Consider the following 21,213-nt stretch of genomic DNA (forward strand, 5'->3'; position numbering starts at 1 on the left):
TTGGGCCTAAATTTGATTTTTTGAGCTTTAAAATCTGTAGTCAATAAATGTAGCACTCATCACATTTTTGTTATTTTTATCTAAGATGTCACCGTAACAGATAAATGAATTTTGTACATGTTAATCATTTAATTTGGGTAGGTTACGGGTGTAACAATTTAATTAAGTTCATTAACTGTTTAATGTCTAAAAATTAGAATTCATGTAAATTAAATGTGAGATAAGGTTTACTACTAGATGTGTAGCAGAGATTTTCGTCTAATTGTAGGAGCAATACTCTCTTTATTCTTTTTTCGCATCATATGTACGCAACAACAACAGCTGCGTTCTTATTAGAATTCACACGAACAAGTTGACAAACAAGTGCGATTCATAATACTAGCGCTGACTGACAACTCTTTCTTATTCTTTGTTTCTTTCTTTCTCTGTTTTGGTGCAAATTTGGATAATAACCGATCAATCGAAAAACTGAACCGCTACATATGTATTTACAACTAAACACACATGTTCAGTTGCACCATTTTAGAGAGACCTACCGGATCATATCAAATCAGATAAGAGAGAAAGATAGCATAATTTCGGCCCATATTTTGTTCAACCCAATATGATTTAATCCATAAACTATTAATTATGTTTCAAAATATTTTGATATGTAGGACATACCCACTAATTTATTCAAATTAATAGAAGATGCAGTTCTGGCACATTGTCCCATTTTAGATCTTAATATATATCTTATTATATAATAAATAGCTTTGAGGGAGTTTTAACAATGTAATGTTTATGGGGAATGCTAACAATTGCTCAGGATTTTTAATCAATATATAATTAACGCACATCCGGTACAATATAGATACAGCAAAATGTAGGTTAAAGAAAGATCTACGGTAATTATATATTTAGGGCGTGTTCAGATGTCACGGGATTACGGAATGAGAATGAGAATGAAAATGGGAATGCAAATTCACTTTTAAAAAAGTAGAAACCCACGGGTACGGAATACATGAGATTAATTACGAGGATATGAGAAAATGAGTGTTCGTTTGTATCATGGAATTAATTATGAAAAATCTTTATTTATTTTACTTATTTATTTTAAAGAGAAAGCTTCAAATGCCTCCATTTTTTTGTTAGACTCAATTTTTTTGTTCTCACTCTTCTCTCTTCTCACGTGAATGGTTTCTGATTCATGCTATCTTTCCACGTGGCCTATATCCTCCCATCTCTCCTCACTCAAAATTCACCTAACGCACACCTAACAAATGATATTTATAAGGACTTCCCTTTTAATTTTATTAGAACTTGTGGGACTAACAATAGTCTGGAACTTTGACACTCATTAGTAAATTAAAATGACTTGAAGCGTCCAATTATATAACTTGTATCCAAAATTGCATTCATTGTTCTTGATAGAAGTACTTTAAAAATATAATAAAAAATATAAGAATACATATAACTAATCCTCAACTTTACAAAACAAATAAAAAAACTAATAAACAAATAAACACTGGAGATCGAGCATACACAACGTTAAAAATTATGTTAAGTCTGTGCCAACTTTTTCGGGAAAAACAAAATTTTAATGAGTTCTAAATTTGAAAATAAAAAATATTTTAATTTGCTTAAAATATAAAATTTTGTTTATTTTTTACATCTCATATTTTTATAAATTATTTAAATTTAAATATATGAAATAAATAAATAAATATACATATTTTAAAATAAATAAAGATTTCTCACAATTAATCCCATGATACAAACGAACACTTATTTTCTCATATTCCCGTAATTAATCCCGTACCTATGGGTTTTCACTTTTTCAAAAGTGAATTCTCATTTTCATTCCGTAGTTCCGTGACATCCGAACACGCCCTTGTGTTTTTTCATCATAATAAAGATGCTATATGTTCTAACTAGTGCTTTAGGGCCTGTAAATACTTTTCTTATTAATATGTTCATTAACGGACATATATATATAGAGTTCGGCTACTTTCTTCGCCAAGTAAAGTGAGTGTTTTACTTCACGTTTATATCTTCAATTTCTAAGTTCTAATCATCAATCTGAACCGTTAAAATTGATCTCCATATTAAATTGTGCTTGGAGACCAAATGTTAGAGTTTTTGAAAATCATTGTTTTTCAGAAAATTCTGGACCATAAAAAACAACGATTTTCAAAAATTCTAAAAAAATAGTAAAATTTTTCTAAAAAATATAAAATTTGGCCTCCAAGCACAATCTATCTATCTATCTATATAGATAGATAGATAGATAGATAGAGGCTAATATTAAAACATTTGTTGTTTAAAATGTACTTGGAGATCAAATTTTATAATTTTTTGAGTTTTTTTTACTGTTTATTAAGTCAGTTTTAAAATCACTGTTTTCAATGGTCCAAATTTCACTATTTATTAATATCAGTGATTTTAAAATTGATTTATTAAATAATAAAAAAATTTCAAAAAAAATGTAAAATTTTGTCTCCAAGTACATTTTAATATAGAGATCACATCTAACAGTTTGGATCGACCGTTTGGACTTTAAAAACTGAAAAACCAATTGATTGCACCACGACTCCGGAACAAACGTTTTAATATTAGCCAACCTTTATATATATATCTACAAGTTTGATAAATTTTACTTCTCAATGGTTCTGTTGCGCTAATTTATTTTATTCCATTCAATAACAATTAGGCCCTGCGTCATGGAAAGATTTACTGTTTACAAGAATTAATACTCCAAAAAAAGTTAGTGCATCAATCCGGTATTCAAAATAAAGAATTGTATATACAACAACAGTTCTCACACGTGCAAAACTAGTTCTTTCAATTGTCTGATAAGATCCATCACAGAAACATGGATTAAAGCAATGCAAACCACCATGTAACCCATACAATCCCTTAGCTATTAATTAGTTAAATTACTGTTTTGGAGGTGTTACAACCTTAGAGGCAGAAGCTGAGCTGGTGAAACTGTAGCAGGTGAATAGATTGTGAACAGCATATGGTGTTTTGGGAATACTCAAAAGTTTTCTTCCCCTCTCTCTCTTTACCAGCTGTTTACCTTCTGGACCCTGTAAAAAAAAATAATTAACCTTTACTTTATGACACAAGAAATCCAGAAAATAAAATTCATGCTTCAGATTATAATTCCGAACCAAAACCGATCTATAACTAGAAGAGATTTCTGAATGTATCTTTTTTATGTTGGTTTTTCCTATTTCTGTTTCCTGAAAATCTCATTGCATATAAGAAAATGCTCGTGTGATTAGCTATATATTATTTTATTTTTTTGTAGTTATTTTTAAATGTATACCTAATCATCATAACCTTAACAAAAAAAAAAAAAAAGAGAAGTAGAAACCAGTTGTTACCTCCGTTGAATCTTGCAATTCTTCGGTTGCTCTGGTTTCCCTACCTTTCTCCGTTGTTTCCTTCACATCCTCTGAAAGATGAAAATATTGTACATGTTAACACATTATCTTGTGTAACAATTTTCAAATGTTATAACTTATAACAAATGGAGATTAAATGAAATTGAAATAACCTGCACGCATAATTTGAGGCAGCTTCTCTAAATCGTTGGAATCGAAAGATTGGTTGTTCTCAGGCAAATTGACACAATAAAACCTGAAGCTTGGTGAACCTGGCAATTCTCTATATAATTCTTTACTGTCATCTTCTCTAATCTCATCTTTTACACTGATCGAAAGTTCTTTTTCCTCGTCGATTGGCTCAGGAACAATTGTTGAAGGTTTTGCCTTCCCAGAAGATGAATCAGAAGCCGTTGAAGGTTTTGCCTTCCCAGAAGATGAATCAGAGGCCGCATTTTCTTGCTGACTCAGCAACTCAGTCGTCGATACAATACTATATCTGTTCAACATTGAAACTTAAAATTAGTTCAAACAATAATAATGTTAAAGTTTTACTTGCATGAGATTCTAGTCCGCAATGTTTAGTTTAGACAATCATGTATCCTCTTTGTTAATTTTCAATTAACAGAGTTACTTTAGCTTCACGCAGCGCACCGGCCGTATGTATTTTTCCTCTTTGTATCTATTGGTAATACGCTGCATGAAGCTAAACTAGCTTTGTCAATATCTTTATATTCTTTCTCCCTTTCTCATGATGAGTTTTCTTTCTACCATAAAGAGTATTTTGATTAGCATTGCCTTCTAGTGCGAATACGTTTCTTGGCATCTTCGATCCTACGGTGTATCGGCTTTAGCCCAGGGGGAAGCGCTTCTTCCTTAAACACAAACCTGGAAGCTGCACATCCCATCCCCACTTATGAGCTAAAAGCCTAATTCTAAACCTGTCACCTGGTTCCTTTTTATTTCTATGCCTTTTTTTGTGAAAGGCAAGGGAAGTAGGAATAGCAATGAATGGTTGTCGTTTATGTTTAGGTTTATGGTAGAGAGAGGTTTACAACGGGGACAGTCAAAAGTAGTTAATTGGCAGTTGATGCTTTTATGTTATTTTGTGTGCTGTCTTTAGTTAGAGAATTTTAGACAGTTATTTAGATGTATTCAATTTCAGGTGAACCTCTTCTAAGAATTTCTAATATTAGACATTGCCATATCAGCTCCACCTTACCGAGAAAATAACAAGTTCTTGCGCAGAAAACCTAGGGTAAAGATATTGACAGCTATTTTAGCTTTCATGCAGTGCACAATCAATAGAAACAAAATAAAAAGGTACGACTTATGAACAAGTATATATATCTTGCCCATATTTTTGAGGAAAAATATGGATCTCGCCCACATTAAATTCCATTAATATGGTAAATTACAAGAGTTTTGTAATAAATTAAAATACAACAAAAAAAGGATTATAGCTTCAAACATCTGAACCAAAATATGCAAATAAGCTAAAAGATGGCTAAAAATTAAAGCAAAGCATAACTTAAAAAATAAAGGTAATTTTTTTGCGGAAGCAGTTCCAACTCAGTCCCCTTCTCTTCACTGTACCAGTGTATCTCTGTACCAGTAAGTACTCCTGAACCTGTTTTCATTTGCCGTAACCTCTTCCACCTCTGTTAGTGGTAGAGGTGGATTTTTGCATTGAACTCCTCTGTACCAGTAAGTACTCCTCATCATCTCTCCCTCCAAATTATGAACTGCATGATTAATAAAATCGCTCTCTGTGTCGCTGTTAGCCTTCCTCCTTGGTCAGTGTCTGTTATATTGATGAATGGTTGTGATGGCCAATTGGGTGACGGTTTACTCGTAATGATTCTTCTGTACACCTCTCTAGTAAAAGAACACACATGGAACAAGTGATGAACCGATTCAGTTGCTGTTTTGCACAAGGTGCATCTTGAAACAATGATACAACCCTTCCTGTTGAGATTATCATGAGTGAGTATTCTATTTCTTATTGCCAACCATCCAAAAATAATCATACGAGGTGGCGCCTTAAGTTTCCAGATACGGCTCAAGTCGGATGTTTGAGCAGAAGAACTCTTAATGCTTCTATAAGCTGAGCTGACCGAAAATGCCCCTGTGGTAGTATCAGCCCAGTGTATATCATCTGGCTTGTGTGGAATGAGGCATAGCTGTTGTAATTGTGCCCCTAGGTGATGAAATTCAGCTAGCTCTTGCCCCGACATGTTTGGTCTGAAGGAATCGGATAGCTGATGGTATGTCATCACCCCTTCATAAAGCAAAATTTCTGAATTGATGACAAATGAGTACAAATTTGGAATTTTGGCATCTGGAACTTGAGGAAGATCGTATTGAGACATCAAAGTCTCAGGAAACTGAAACTGCTGTGCATTTGGCCGGATCAAGCTCTTATGGAGGGCACGGCCAGAAGTGAATTCAAATTATGGTCACAAGGGCAAACAAGAGAAAAAGCATAAGGGGCAGGATTGTGGAAAGGGAAAGGCTTCTTAGAATAATTTTAAGAATCATAATAAAGCCAAGATCAAGTGTTTCAATTGTGGCAAGAATGGTCACTATGCTCGTGAATGCAAAGAGCCCTGCAAGGTACAAATTACAGAAAAACTTTCACATTTTTCATATGTTTCTAGTTTTGTTTTTATAGATGATTCTCATCCTTTGTGGACTCTAGACTCAGGAGCAACAGACCATGTAGCCAAAGACCGTGACTTGTTTGTGAATTTTCGTCAAATTCTGCAAGGTTCAAAATGGCTTTATGTAGGCAACAACTCTCGTGTACTAGTCAAGGGTATAAGCACAAGCAAGTTGGATATGCGTGATGATCAAACCCTCCTCTTACATGATGTTCTCTTTGCACCTGACATTCGACAAAATCTTGTATCTGTAGTTGTTCTTCTCAAATTTGGATTTACTTTGAACATGTGTGGCACTAGTATTAAGTTGTATCTGGATGATGTGTGTTATGGTTATGGATATGTATCGAATGGTTTTATTATTTTGGGTGTTATTAATATAATGACTTCTTCTAATACCCATTTTTCTTTAATTACATCATCCGCTGATGAAAATGTTGATGTGAATGTATGGCATATGAGATTATGTCATATTGGACAACAATGAATGGATGGATTAGCCAAGGAAGACATGTTAGGCCATATTGAAAGGGTTAGTCTACCAATATGTGAAAATTGTTTAAAAGAAAAAATGGCAAGAAAACCATTCAGAAAAGGAACCAGATCTGAATTTCCGTTGCAATTAATTCATTCAGACATTTGTGGACCAATGAATGTGAGGGCACGACATGGAGGTAGATACTTTATCACCTTCATTGACGATTATACGCGATACAGTCATGTCTATTTGATATCTCATAAATCTGAAGCTCTTGCATGTTTCAAAAAATTTATAACCTATGTGAAAATCAATTAGACAGAAAGGTTAAAGCCTTAAGAACGGATAACGATAGCGAATATTTGTCTGATGAGTTCAAACAAATGTGCGCAGAAAAAGGAATACTTAGGCAACTAACCATACCAGCAACTCCATAGCAAAACGGAGTGGCTGAAAGGAGAAATCAAACTCTTTTAAAAATGGTTAGGTCAATGATGGCTCAAGCAAATCTGTCAATCAATTTTTGAGGTGATGCATTATTGACTGCTACCTATATTCTCAATCGTGTACCCTCTAAATCTGTTTCTTCAACTCCTTACTATCTTTGGAAGAATAGAAAATCATATCTTAGTAATCTGAGACCTTGGGGATGCGCTGCCTTTGTTCATGATTCGTCTCATCAACATGGTAAATTGGGTCCACGAGGTAAAAATAGTATATTTATACGATAATTTGAACATGCTAAAGGTTATGTGTTCATTGGTGAACAATTAAGTGGGAGTGTAACAGAATTTGAGTTCCGAGATGTCATTTTCTTGGAAAATAAATTTTCAAGAAAGGGTGATATAGGTCAGGAATTTTCTCAATATGAAGTAGAGGATCAAGATGATTTGATTGTTGCAAATCATTTGGTGCATATTTCTGAATCTCCAACAGTATCTCATCCAAGTAGGAGCAAGTCAGTAGATGATGCTGAGCCAAGTTAGATATATATAATAAGTAGAGTTGTGGACTCAAGTTAGATATTGTGTATATCTGAACTATCACTTGTACGGTATTGGATTTTAGTTTAGACATACGCTCCATAAGAAATGAAGAGTAATACCGTAACATATATTTCATACCATATGTGCAATTGACCAACAAGGTAACATAAGATATGATATCTACTTCTTTGTTGTGTGAGACCCGCAAGATCAAAAGGATCTCATAGTACTCTTCGATTTTTTTACTAAATACTTGAAGTTTTTTTTCAATTAGTTATTTTGGAATGTTGCTAATGATCATGTATGATGCGGTCTAATAAAACATATCTGAATAGCAATTGAATTGGAATGAAGAGATCCTAGATAAAAGAAAAAGATTATTTGAGTGTTACATTAGGTTATATTCACTGGTGCAACAATTATGTTTATGTAACATAATTGTGAATATATAAGTATGGTTGTATCAATAAATAGAAGAGATCCTATAATACTTAAAAAAATGTGACTTAATGATCTGGGATACTGTATATTTACTCTACTTAGATATTGTTATACATACCTAACAGTTGGATAATAACATATGCTCTCAAATTAAAATATGCTGGTCACGACCTTCCTTGTATGAATTTTAACAGAGTTAAGAGATTACGTTCTCTTAGTTTATAGCAGGTATCCCATTTTGTGCAAGTGGGAGATGTTGGATTTATTTAATGGTACGCCCGTTATGGAAAATCCGAATCCAAAACCCAACTTGTTATGAAAAGGTGCAGACCCGTTATGAAGAGGTGCTGGCCCGCTATGAAGAGGTGCAGACCTGTTATGAAGAGATGCATTGGTTTTTTATATATACCCTATCCTTCTTTCTCTTCAGATAATCTGATAACGATAACAGTAATTGCCACTGTTTCGGAAAAAGGAAAACACTCTGTTAATACTTAAAGGTCTTAGGTCGTGGAAAATGCAAGGCTTCCGGCTTCAGGTTGTGATTCCTTGCAGAACCAGTGATACTGCTACACTCGCAAGATCCGCATTCGCACGAAGATTAACAGAGTAATTTGTAAGTTCTATCCGTTAATTAACACAATCTTTACTCAAAAATAAATATTGCAGCCAAAATCCAGCAAATCAATTTCACTACAATTTAACCGTTATGTTTATACAATGTCTTTTACACAGTAAGATGTCATATAAACAAACTTCTGTACATATGAACAAACACCAACACAAGTTAGTAATTATTTTTATCCTTTAATTGGAGCTATTTCCAATTAAACGTTGATTTCTGCACCGGCTTGAACCGGAAGAAGAGGCATTGCAGCTGTTACCAGCACTGTAACATGTAAACAGACTGCGAACAGCATTCGGTGCCTTCAATTTCAAGAGCCTCCTTCCTTTACGCTTCTGTGGCGAGATACGTTCAAAACCCTAATGAAAATTAACACATATGATTTACTTTTCACTTAAATTTACTGCATAAATGTTAAGGAGTCTCATTTAGGTTTTTAGTTTTTTAAAACCTTGCTCGAGGCTTGCGACTCGCTAACTTCTTCAATTGGCTCATTGTTTTGCTTTATTTCTTCAAGTCTCTCAGCTGCTGCAACAGAAGCATCATCTAATTTGAAATAAATATAAGCCCATCATCTGAAGGAAAAGATAAACCAAATGAATTAAAGCAAAATGTGGCACTCACTCGATTGATGAAATCCTGATAATGTGATAGAATCCTCAGAATCGAACGATGGCATGTTGCGACAGTAAAACCGAAAACTCGGTGAACCCTGAAACACATCTTCCACTTCTGTAATTCTGTTACTAATCAAACGGAGATCATGTTCTTGTTGTTCTTCTTCAATTATTTCTAGTATGTTTTCTTTCTTCGTCGTGATTTCCTCGGTGCTCTTCTTTGGCTCCTCTGTTGTCATTTGTCGGATTCTCTCTTCTTCTTTCGCCTTCATCTCCTCTGTTCTCCCCTCATTTATCTTCTCCATGTTCGCCTTCATCTCCTCTGTTCTCCCCTCATTTTTCTTCTCCATGTTTGCCTTCATCTCCTCTGTTCTCCCTTCATTTTTCTTCTCCATGTTCGCCTTCATCTCCTCTTTTCTCCATTGGAGACATGCACTCTCTTCTTTTTCCTCCTTTGGATCGTCTCTATCCTGCTCCAACTTCTCTGTTCTCAATGCACCTTTCTCTTCTCCTTCCTCCTTGGATTCCTCATTGCTTTTTTCCTTCATCTCCGCTGCTACCTTTTGACTTGTCTCTCCTTTTGTATCCTTTGGTTCTTCGTGGTTGTCAGTCAGTTCATCTCTTTCTTGGTTTCTCTCTTCAAATTTGTTTTCTGACACTTGTACTGTTTTCTCTTTCAACTCTTCTATCACCGCCTTCGGATCTTCTTTCTTCTCTGTTGGTACCTTTTTCATCTCCACCTCTTTTTTTGCTAATTCTTCTCGATTACCGTCTTCGGATTTTTTCTCTGTGATTGGCTCGGGTGCGACAGCTGAGGCCTTGACCTTACCAGAGGTGCTGGTGTCACCAGTGGACTCAGGGTCTTCCGATTGCAGAAGCTCAGTGGTGGCGGAGAATGTGTTAAACCTAGTAATTAATCATATAAAGATTTTGTTATATAATTGCAATCGGTGTGCAATGAAAATCTACGATTGTAACTTTCACATAGATTAATCTTTGTCACAGAAACACTTTCAAGAAACATAATATCTACGTACATATATATCGGCATTAATGGTCATTTAAGATCGAAATTTCCTGGTAAATCTAGAAGGAGAAGAGATAGTTCTATTAGAACTAGGACTCTACTAATCTGTCTTTGATTAAATTGGGAACACAAATTGTGGGAACTGATGTACAACAAGAAATGGAGAAGTGGGCACGATGCCTTTGCAGATTAATTATAAATAAGACCTATCTCACTTGTGCCTGCTGTACCGGCTGCGGTACCATTTCAAGCTTGAAGCAGATGGTAGCTTCTCTGTCAAATGCTTAATTAGCTTATTTTGAATGATGGCTATATTCGGTATTCAATCCAGGTTGCGCTAAATTGGTAACAGTAATAAATAGAGTTCTTGTTACTATTTTGCTAGATATCGGAGAACTCCGTAGATAAGTGAGCTTATGGGGTTTTTGATGCTTCTTGAATTATTTTGAGTTATTATAAACTTCGTTTCTGTTATAGAGATAGGCACCCTAGCCTACTTATTTCCAAAAGTAAAAAAAAAAAAAAAAATTCTAAATTGAAAAAAAATACAAATAAAATGATTTCAAAACTTGTGCATTGACATTTCGAATACCTTCTCATCCGTCTGCGTCGGCACTTCTTGATGCGAATTGGTCTTATTCCTGACAGCACTTGCCTATCTGCCTGATCTATATCGAGTTTTGATGCTGCACAACCCATCCCTACCCAGTAACTCCAGAAATTAACACAAAATAACTCTCAATGTTTTGTTTGGTTTGCTTTGTTCTAATTTGATTATCCCATAAACTTTTGTTTTATGATGGAGAAAGGGATAGAGAACTATACAGGGTTTTTGAAGAAGGTTATCAACAATGTCCAGTGAAGAGGTGAATGCAGTTTATTTGTTTTTCTATTTTTAGTTAAATTACTGAATCAGGATAACTCATTTTGCAACTAACTGAGAACTTGTGTGCTAGCAAAACTCGCAGTTGGAACTTCCCTTTGCTGGAATTCTCGGTGCACATGAAATAATGTCGAGATTTAATTTAAGCACCTCTGAGAATCAAATAATCGTTGCTTACATGCAACAGAAATCGTTGTATATGTTATACGGGTAGTATAGTAATGGACCAAGTTTACTGAAGTAAAATTACGCTACAAATTTAAGTGGATATGATTTAACTACAATTTTTTTTTTTTTTTTTTTTTTTTTGGTGATTGAGAAGAGATAGTAACTACCGTCTACCGTAGATTTCTTGGGATAATCCAAGTAAATTTCTGTTTTAAAATTTAATTAGGATTTTACAATTCCGTATTTCTTTTTTATAATGATAAAATAACTTTAGAATTTCCTCAAAAGGATAATTAAACTTCAAAACAATAGGGATTTTGATAAGGATAACTTAATGGAATGATTAGTATATATTAAATAATTTTTAAACTGTACAAGACATGCAGTATCATTCGTCATTAGGGGCGTACGTAGTTAGGATAATTAGCAGGGTAGGACAAAAATTTTTGACGAGCAATTATTATTTCATTATTTTGAATATTAAGTATATTTTTATAATTTTAACCATAGAAATAGAAGCATAATTTGGAGAAAAGTTTTGGAGAATTAATTGGCAAAATTTTAAATTATTTTCAATCTTAAGTATACTTCTATAATTTTCTTAAAAAAACACAAAAAATAGAAATATATTTTTTAATTTTTTTGAGAAGTGTCCACCTCTGACTCGACTTGGCTCCCCCTATTCGTCATGTCTATATATTAGCTAGTACCAACAATTCTCTCATTACCAACGAACAATATAGCCATCATGATTTAATGAAAAGTTTAAATTTAAATTAGAATAATGTGAAATGAGGAAAACGTTGATAGATCATTATTAATGTGATATGCGACATATGTAAGAGAGTTTTTTTTTTTTATATGGTTGGCATAAATTATACAAGAGAGTTGGAGAGCCATATATAGAAAGAGGTGAAGGTGAGAGATGAGTGAGGCTATGGTACTTTGCAATGCGCGCATTGATTCGTGTGTTGGATTCATATTTTTGTCTTCAAAATTCAAGTAGTTGATTCGAACCATTCAACATTATTAACATATGAAAATATACTTGGAGACCAAATTTTATATTTTTTGGAACTTTTTTACTATTTTTTGGAGACAATTAGAAAATCACTTGATCTAAAAATTGTGAATCATCCGAAAATAGTGATTTTCTACCTACCTCAAAAAATAGTAAAATAATTTCCAAAAATATAAAATTTGGTCTCCAATTATATTTTCATATGATAATAATATTGAGCAGTTCGGATCGACTATTTGAACTTTAAAGATGAAAATATGAATTCAATGTACAAAACAATCCGCAAATACCATAACCTCACTCGTGAGAGATTAGACAGGCTAAATTACAGAATTGGAAATTTACATCTCAATTTCAGTTTTAATAGCGAAGAAAGAGAATCGAGTTACGAGTTGCTCTTTCCCGGTCTATTAACTAGGGCCCGTTAAAATCGTGACATGATGGTCCTTTAGGCTATGCTCTAGAGGAAAGGGGGAAACTACATTAAAGGAAGGGGAAGGGAAGGGCAACGAGGTGAGGCTTCCCCTCCGCACAATAAATTGACACTCCAAATCGGAGGAGATAAATTTTAGTGAAGTTGTACACGGAGTTACTCCTTGGTTCCCCTTGCTACAGTAGAGTTCTCCTTCCATCCTACTCCGATTTTCCTCCTAGAGCGGGTGAACGTCACCGGGCAGACGTAGTCATGTGCCGTTTCACCTTGACTCTCTTCCCCTCCCTCCACATACCGCTTTCTGGAGCACGCCCTTACACTCGTAGGGGTGCAAACGGATCAAATACAGATTGGATAGTAGTAAAATCATATCTGTATCATATCTATTTTAATTTTTCGGATATAGATACAGATACAAATTAGATATTTGATGGATACAGATCGAATATCGAATAATTGTAGATATATACATAAATATTTTCATAATATATATTAAAATATATGGTATATATCTACTATTTAGATACAGATAATTAAAATTCAAAATCATATTTGTATTCGTATCCGCACGGATATTATCGAATATCCATATCTAATTTTTGGATGTAGATCCAGATACGGTTGGATATTATCCGATCCATTTGCATCCCTACTTTTAGAGATGCAAACGTATCAAATACGGATCAGATAGTGATAAAACCATATCTGTACCCACTTTTATTTTTCGGATACGGATACAGATTGGATATTAAACGGATATGGATACGGATATCCGTTTTTTATAAGTGAATAACATAAATTTTTTCATAATATATATTAAACTATATAGTATATATTTACTATTTGAATACGAATAATTAAAATTTAAAACTATATCTATATCCGTATTGATATTCATATATCGAATGTCAGCATCAAATATTTATGAATAGGCGATAGGGGTGCAAACGGGTTGGATATTATCCGACCGTATCCGACTCTGTATCCGAAAATTTAATATAGATATCCGATATCCGATATCCGAATATCTGTGCAGATACGAATACAGATATAGTTTTGAATTTTAATTATCTGTATCGGAATAGTAGATATATATTATATAATTTAATATGTATTATGAAAAAAATTATGTTATTCACTATTATAAAAAGCGGATATCCGTATCCGGTTAATATCCGATCCATATATGTATCCGTCTAATATCTGATCCGTATCTGTATCTGTCTAATATCTGATCCGTATCTGTATCCGAAAAATAAAAATGGATACGGATATGGTTTTACCAATATCCGATCCGTTTGCACCCGATGCATCCCAGAGACTTGTATTTTCAGAAAAAATATATATATATAGAGTGAGACATTTCTATCGAGAGAAATTTATTTCATACATGTCAGAATTTGGGCTAGATCTTCCTCGTATCAAGTCCAATCTAGATGATAAAGACTTCCTTGGAAATTCAAGATATATATATCTAATGTTTATATTATGAATTTATGAGTTTTCTCATAGTCATATTTCATTCATGATCAAGCCCCTATATCAATAGGCGATTGTTGCACCGAAAGAAACAAGAAATTTTGCGGAAATATTTTGAACATAATTTTCTAACATCTCACAATCTTATAAAAAATTAAAAGAGATCTACAACCTTCGTATTTTCAGTTTGGCTGAAATTCCAAATGTATCTTTTTTCTTTTTTCAGGGTTGGCTGCGAAATACCGCCAGCGGTTGAATTGATATATATAAAAAGGTTATTTACAAAGAGCTTGGGAGCCAATTTGACCTCCAAGAGTAAAAAGTAAAAAGAAAAAGAAAGAAAGAACATATAAAAGTTTACTTTCATACCGTAATTTATACTACTGCGTTTGAATCTCTCCAGATGATACAATTATTATCATCTCTTGATTGATCCGTTTACTCGGCCAAGAGGAAAACATAGATGATACTGGATTGAACCGGCTGGTTCTATTTAGTCCCGTTGTTAACAAGGGCAAGCTCGTGGTGGGAACCGATTTTCAATATTCAGATTAATTGCATTAGTTTTGGTTGGTTCGCGAGGAACAATCACCACATTCCAATCCTTCGAACTAGGAACAATCACTGCACTACCATCTTCATATCTTAGCAAGGCATCCTTGTACTTCAAAGCTTCAACGACCATATAATAGGTCGAATTCTATCGAGTGATGCAGTCTAAAGTCAACCCTTTTTTAGATGGTAACTGCATCGCATTTAGAATTTGGTTGAAGGTTTATAGTCGCGGGCCGCTCGAAGTTATGTACCGCATCAGCTCTCTAATTTTTGTCAAAGCCTCCCGAATGACCACCATACCATCATGCACCATAATGTTCAAGATGTGAGCCCCGCATCTCATGTGCATGTATTCACCCTAAAAAACAAACTTGTCCCAAAACATATATTCCAAAAACGTCATTGCGTTATTGTTTGCTGAACAGTTATCAAGAGTGATTGTGAACACCTTCTCATCCAACTTCTACTCAAATATAGCTTTCTTAATCGATTCTGCAATCGTATGTCCCGAATGTGGATAAGGTGTTTGATCGAAAGATATAATCTTTTTCTGAAGATTGAATTCATTATCGATATAATGTGCCGTTAGGCACAAATATCCCAAACTGACACTTGAAGTCCAAATATCAAAAGTAAAAGACACGTGCGAGTCCAATTCTTCAAACTCGTTCAGCAAAACCCCCTTTCCTGCCTTAAATACCTCTACAACATCATTTCTCAAAGTCTGACGTCCAACAGCTCTATACTCGGGTCTTAGTGATCTCATTGTCGGTTCCAAAAACTGACTTTCAATGACCGAAAATGGTATCTCAGCATCTATGAACAACATTGTCATTAGATCATGGTCAAATCGGGATCATATTTGAAACTAGAGAAGTCACCTCCTTTATCCGACGAGAACATCTCCCTTGCTTCCTCGTTGATCTGTGTGCATGCATTAGTGATATGCCGATTTAGGTGAGAAGTCCCCAAAGTAGGACCGTGAGATAACACTTTAGAGCAATGCATGCACGCAATCGAGCCGTCACCATTTCGCTCGAAATGGTCCTATGCATTGGATCTCTGTTTTTTTTTTTCCGATTTTATCTTACTCCGATTGTTCCACTTTGAGAATCTCCGACATCAGGGTTTGCTTGCGAATGAGATTGAGATTGAGACATTGGAGCTATGAATCAAATTAAAAAAACGAAACTGGCGATAATGCATTTTCTAAAAATAGCTTTATATAAGAAGAAAATAACAATAACATAAGTTTCTTACGTTTGGACACTTTACCTATAGGTGTCAGATGCAAGTATAAGGAAAAAAGAAGGCAAAAATAAAGTATTTATCATTTACCTCAATTTCAAGACGCCTGGATGCTAATTCAAGACAAAGCTTAAGAGCCCTAAACTCAAATGGCAAGGGCTTAGTAGTACCACCTCTTGGTGCATCATTCGTCGAGTCTCGACTGCCAAATAAATATCACTAATATAATCAAATAGAAATATGCAACAATAAAACACAGATGCTTCTTTTTGAGAAGTTATTATCCCGTCACTTTGAGAAGTTATTATTCAGTTGAGTTTAAGGTAACATGTTTTTTGACTAAACAACATCTCTGCCCTGGTTCAAGGTTCTTTCAATTTTAATTTTTTAACCAGACTTCCTTGAGTACTGGTACCTCCTAATATATACCCTATTCGATTTGAACAAGCTTATAATTATGTAGAAAAGTGACCAACACTTAAAGTACCCTCACTTGGATATTTATATAATGTTTACATGATCTGACGATTGCTTCAAGTTCAAGAAAGACTGCAATAAGTGCGCTTTAAGATCTCGACATGTCAATGTCAGAAAGAACCATTCCCATCCACTCTTCTAAGCTTAGCCTTCTCTGCAATAATACATACTATTGCATTTGAGAATTCTCAATTCAACACTAAAAGATACTTGTTTACTAAAATTCTTACAGTAAAATATCAGAAGAGTTTTTTTCGTGGAAAATAAAAACCAATATTGCAACCTGAATTTAGTGTATCATTTTCATATTCAATACACAGAGGCACTGCTACTGCTAGTACCAGTATGAAATCGCCTGTCATTCTTTTCACATAATTATTCAAGTAAAGTGTTTTTTGTCCTCTATATATACACAGAAATAGAACTATAGCTTTGAAACAGCCCCAACAAACAAAGAATAGAAAAGAATAGAATTACACATACATACATACCAAAACAGTTTTGAGTGAGCAAGAGCAAGCAAGAGCAAAAAACTAGTACCGAACTGATACGGGCTAGTGCTGGTACGGACTGTACCAATACCAATTATTTGCAATTCGGTCCCTTAACATAATTATTTGCAATTCGGTCCCTGACATTATAAGAGAGTGTACCAGTACCAATTTAAAACCAGTATGGACTGTACCAATTACCAGAAAACTAGTACAAGTCCGTGATTCATACAAACAAGTTCTCACAAGAAAGGGAAACAAGCATCACAAGTACAAATGCGACCCATGCACAAGTAAATCAACAAAAACAATTCAAATTTGGGTTCACAATTTCAGCAAAAATTTATGGTTCAGATTCACAAGCCAGGGCCAAACTGCACCAATTAGGACAGTACAGTCCAAATGGCAGAGAAAATAAGGGTTCAACCCAACATTCACAAGTTTTAGCTGCTCAGAGAGAGAGAGAGAGAGAGAGAGAGAGAGAGAGAGAGGAGAGGAGAGGAGAGAGCGCACCTGGAAATTGGAGCGAGAGAGCAGATGAAGGCTGGAGAGCGAGAGAGCGACGGAGCCACGGTCGACTCAATAAGAAAACACAGATTTATTTCGAGTTCGGGCTCAACTCGAATTGAGCTCAACTCGAATTGAGCTCAGCTCAATTTGACTCATTGAAGAGCCCAGCTCAAAGCCCACGAGCCGGTCCGGCTCATTTAGCAGGCCTAGAGTCAGACAACATATTTCAATTGCAAATGTTGACAACATATTTCAATTGCAAATGTTGACAACATATTTCAACTAAAATTGTTGACGGCATAATTTTTTTTTCAATTGAAATTACTAATGATATTTTAAAGAGTATACATTTGACAGAAAAGAAAAAGAGCAAGCAAGAGCAAAAAACTAGTACCGAACTGATACAGGCTAGTGTTGGTACGGACTGTACCAATACCAATTATTTGCAATTCGGTCCCTTAACATAATTATTTGCTATTCGGGCTGAAATAAATTGAAACAATTCTGTTTCGGGCCGAAATAGAATTGTTTCTGCCCGAAACAACTGAATCAAAAACTGATGCTTTCTGGATAGACCGAAACTATCCAGTTCCATCCAGGAACAGGGCCCGAAACAAAGGAAAATTGGAGAAAATGAGTAAAAATAGAGATCAGCTTTGCACTGCAATATTTATAAGTCATCTAGACATTTTTTTTGAGGAAATGAGTAAAAAAAAGAGGTCAGGTTTGCACTCTAATTGTTAGTACATCAAGGCAAATCTCTAAATGGTAACAAATTATAGCGGAGATTATTGCACCTTTCTTCAATCATCCTAGTTCATTTATGTACCAATGATGTGACTCCTGAAGGAAAACATCTAAACATATAGGCCCCACTCCACTAAAAAAGAAAAATGAAAACCTGAAATAAACATTTGAGTACTGTACACGACAAGGTTATAATTAGTAACACCACCCTAAATTATACATCTATTCTCTTTAAAAATAAAATAAAAGAAAAATCAAAACCTGAAATAAACATTAAGTACTGTACAAAGTCTAAAGTTTCCACGCCATTTCAAAGAACTTACTTCCTCACATCTTAACACTTTGCTGCTCTTTACTCTTTACACATTTCTCTCTTTCATAACTAAGATCTAAGGTTCTTTCCACCCTCTTCACAAAAATTAATCTACAGAGCAAAATGGCAGGGAATTTGTTAACTTCTCTGCTATCTCTAGCCACCAATTTGCTCCCATCTATTACAGCCTTTGCACAAGCTCTCTCTTCCACTTCGTCAAATACTAATAACTCACAAAATGAGCATGCTCGAGCTGTTGAGGAGGATCTTGAGAGGCTGATGCGAACTCTGGAGTGAATCAAAGCCACACTGTACGATGCGGAGGAGAGGGAGATCAGAGATCGCTCTGTCAAACTCTGGCTCAAGGAGCTCAAGAAGGTTGCTTATGATGCCGAGGATGTGCTCGGCGAATACCAGTATGAGGTCACACGTGTCCAAGTAGAGGCAAGAAACGCTTCTGAGGCTTCCGGTTCTCACAATAGAAAGCAGATAGAGGTTAGTACCTTGTGCATATATAGAAATTAAAAGGATCTTACTTGTGATAATGTTACTAAATGCAACTTTTTTTCCTTTTTGTTGGATTGGCATCCACTGGACTAGTCACTTGTTTCATAATAAGCTTGTCAAATCTAACATCAGAGTGTCAATTGATCCCTTCATTATCGTGTTTAGTTTACAAATTATAAAATTTGACATACTCATCTAATAAATTCCTTTTTGGACAGTACATTGTTCCTATTCTTAATGGAATTGTAGATCGGCTTAACAAAATAAGAAACCGATTCGATGAAATAGCGAACGATCGTGAGGCTCTCCAATTAAGGGAGAGTGATGGGGTGAGGCGTCCAAACAACAAAATTTCACGACCCCCAACGGGTCACATGGTGGATGAGGCAAGCATTTTTGGTAGAGATGCTGACGTTTCAGAGGTCATTGATTTCTTACTAACTGAAAAAGAAAATTCATTCTCAATCATTTCAATTGTTGGCAAAGGTGGGCTCGGAAAAACCACCATTGCTCAGCTTGTCTACAAAGACGAGAGGATTTCCCAGTGCTTTGATTTAAATGGGTGGGTATGTGTCTCCGAAGATTTTGATGTCAGGAGACTCATCAAAGAAACCATTGAATCATTCTCCGAAATCAACTGTGGTTTAAGTGGGTTGAGCCAATTACAAGATGAGCTTGCAAAATTTGTTAAGGGAAAAAGAATACTAGTTTTAGATGATGTGTGGAACGAGAATCAAAATCTTTGGGAGTTGTTTCGAGTTCCTTTAAAATAAGCAAGGATGGTCATAATTCTCATGACAACAAGAAATAAAAAGGTATCAAAGGTCATGCAAACAACAACTTATTTTAACCCAAATAACTTGTCTGAATATTCATGCTGGCAGTTATTTGAGCATTGTGCATTTAGTGGTACAAGTTACACCATACTAAAACACTTGGTATATATGGGAAGGAAGATTACCAGAAAGTGTAGTGGGTTGCCATTGGCTGTAAAGGCAATAGCAAGTCTCCTTAGGCATGAAACTAATGAAGAGGTTTGGAGGGAGATTATGGAAAGTAATCTTTGGGAAATTTGTACTAGTTTTCTTGTAATTCGTACAGTCCGTACTGGTTTTAAATTGGTACTGGTACACTCTCTTATAATGTAAGGGACCGAATTGCAAATAATTGGTATTGGTACAGTCCGTACCAGCACTAGCCCGTATCAGTTAGGTACCGGTTTTTTGCTCTTGCTTGCTCTTGCTTGCTATTTTTCTTTTCTGTCAAATGTATACTCTTTAAAATATCATTAGTAATTTCAATTGAAAAAAAAATTATGCCGCCAACAATTTTAGTTGAAATATGTTGTCAACATTTGCAATTGAAATATGTTGTTCGACTCTAGGCCTGCTAAATGAGCCGGGCCGGCTCGTGGGCTTTGAGCTGGGCTCTTCAATGAGTCAAATTGAGCTGAGCTCAATTCGAGTTGAGCCCGAGCTCGGCCCGAACTCGAAATAAATCTGTGTTTTCTTATTGAGTCGACCGTGGCTCCGTCGCTCTCCAGCCTCCATCTGCTCTCTCGCTCCAGTTTCCAGGTGCACTCTCTCCTCTCCTCTCCTCTCTTCTCTCTCTCTCTCTCTCTCTCTCTCTCTCTCTCTCTCTCTCTCTCTGAGCAGCTAAAACTTGTGAATGTTGGGTTGAACCCTTATTTTCTCTGCCATTCGGACTGTAATGTCCTAATTGGTGTAGTTTGGCCCTGACTTGTGAATCTGAACCATGAATTTTTGTTGAAATTGTGAACCCAAATTTGAATTGTTTTTGTTGATTTACTTGTGCATGGGTCGCATTTGTACCTGTGATGCTTGTTTCCCTTTCTTGTGAGAACTTGTTTGTATGAATCACAGACTTGTACTAGTTTTCTGGTAATTGGTACAGTCCGTACTAGTTTTAAATTGGTACTGGTACACTCTCTTATAATGTCAGGGACCGAATTGCAAATAATTATGTTAAGGGACCGAATTGCAAATAATTGGTATTGGTACAGTCCGTACCAGTACTAGCCCGTATCAATTCGGTACCAGTTTTTTGCTCTTGCTTACTCAAAACTGTATTGTTATGTATGTATGTGTAATTCTATTGTTTTCTATTCTTTGTTTGTTGGGGCTGTTTCAAAGCTATAGTTCTATTTCTATGT

The 21,213-nt window shown here is 35.1% G+C and overlaps 2 protein-coding genes and 1 long non-coding RNA gene across 3 annotated transcripts; 1 reads left to right on the top strand and 2 right to left on the bottom strand.

The window, feature by feature from the left end:
- Window positions 1-2,797: 2,797 nt before the first annotated feature.
- On the bottom strand, window positions 2,798-4,377 carry LOC144561619 (uncharacterized). The gene is made up of 4 exons (XM_078310634.1): window positions 4,170-4,377; window positions 3,545-3,870; window positions 3,372-3,442; window positions 2,798-3,071 (listed from the first exon to the last, which is right to left on the bottom strand). Exons 1-4 carry the CDS (start codon window positions 4,277-4,279, stop codon window positions 2,919-2,921), a joined length of 660 nt encoding a protein of 219 aa, XP_078166760.1. The 5' UTR covers window positions 4,280-4,377; the 3' UTR covers window positions 2,798-2,918.
- A 4,251-nt stretch (window positions 4,378-8,628) lies between these two features.
- On the bottom strand, window positions 8,629-9,523 carry LOC144562308 (uncharacterized). Its single transcript, XM_078311507.1, has 3 exons — window positions 9,189-9,523; window positions 9,016-9,110; window positions 8,629-8,923 (listed from the first exon to the last, which is right to left on the bottom strand). The coding sequence occupies exons 1-3, from the start codon at window positions 9,496-9,498 to the stop codon at window positions 8,747-8,749; spliced, it is 582 nt and encodes a 193-aa protein (XP_078167633.1). The 5' UTR covers window positions 9,499-9,523; the 3' UTR covers window positions 8,629-8,746.
- A 9,022-nt stretch (window positions 9,524-18,545) lies between these two features.
- On the top strand, window positions 18,546-19,452 carry LOC144562295 (uncharacterized). The gene is made up of 2 exons (XR_013514045.1): window positions 18,546-19,028; window positions 19,259-19,452. It is a non-coding gene; the product is annotated as an uncharacterized LOC144562295 (long non-coding RNA).
- Window positions 19,453-21,213: the final 1,761 nt, after the last annotated feature.

The sequence above is a fragment of the Carex rostrata genome, chromosome 11 (assembly GCF_964058835.1).
Source record: "Carex rostrata chromosome 11, lpCarRost1.2, whole genome shotgun sequence".
Taxonomy (NCBI): domain Eukaryota; kingdom Viridiplantae; phylum Streptophyta; class Magnoliopsida; order Poales; family Cyperaceae; genus Carex; species Carex rostrata.

Coding starts and splice junctions, on each gene's coding strand:
- LOC144561619 (XM_078310634.1), bottom strand. CDS start 4,279: ATGGGATGTGCAGCTTCCAGGTTTGTGTTTAAGGAAGAAGCGCTTCCC. Junction 3,443..3,544: donor GCCTCAAATTATGCGTGCAG/GTTATTTCAATT, acceptor TTCATCTTTCAG/AGGATGTGAAGGAAACAACG. Junction 3,072..3,371: donor AATTGCAAGATTCAACGGAG/GTAACAACTGGT, acceptor TTTTTTTTACAG/GGTCCAGAAGGTAAACAGCT.
- LOC144562308 (XM_078311507.1), bottom strand. CDS start 9,498: ATGAAGGCGAACATGGAGAAGATAAATGAGGGGAGAACAGAGGAGATG. Junction 9,111..9,188: donor ATCAGGATTTCATCAATCGA/GTGAGTGCCACA, acceptor ATTTCAAATTAG/ATGATGCTTCTGTTGCAGCA. Junction 8,924..9,015: donor AGTCGCAAGCCTCGAGCAAG/GTTTTAAAAAAC, acceptor AATTTTCATTAG/GGTTTTGAACGTATCTCGCC.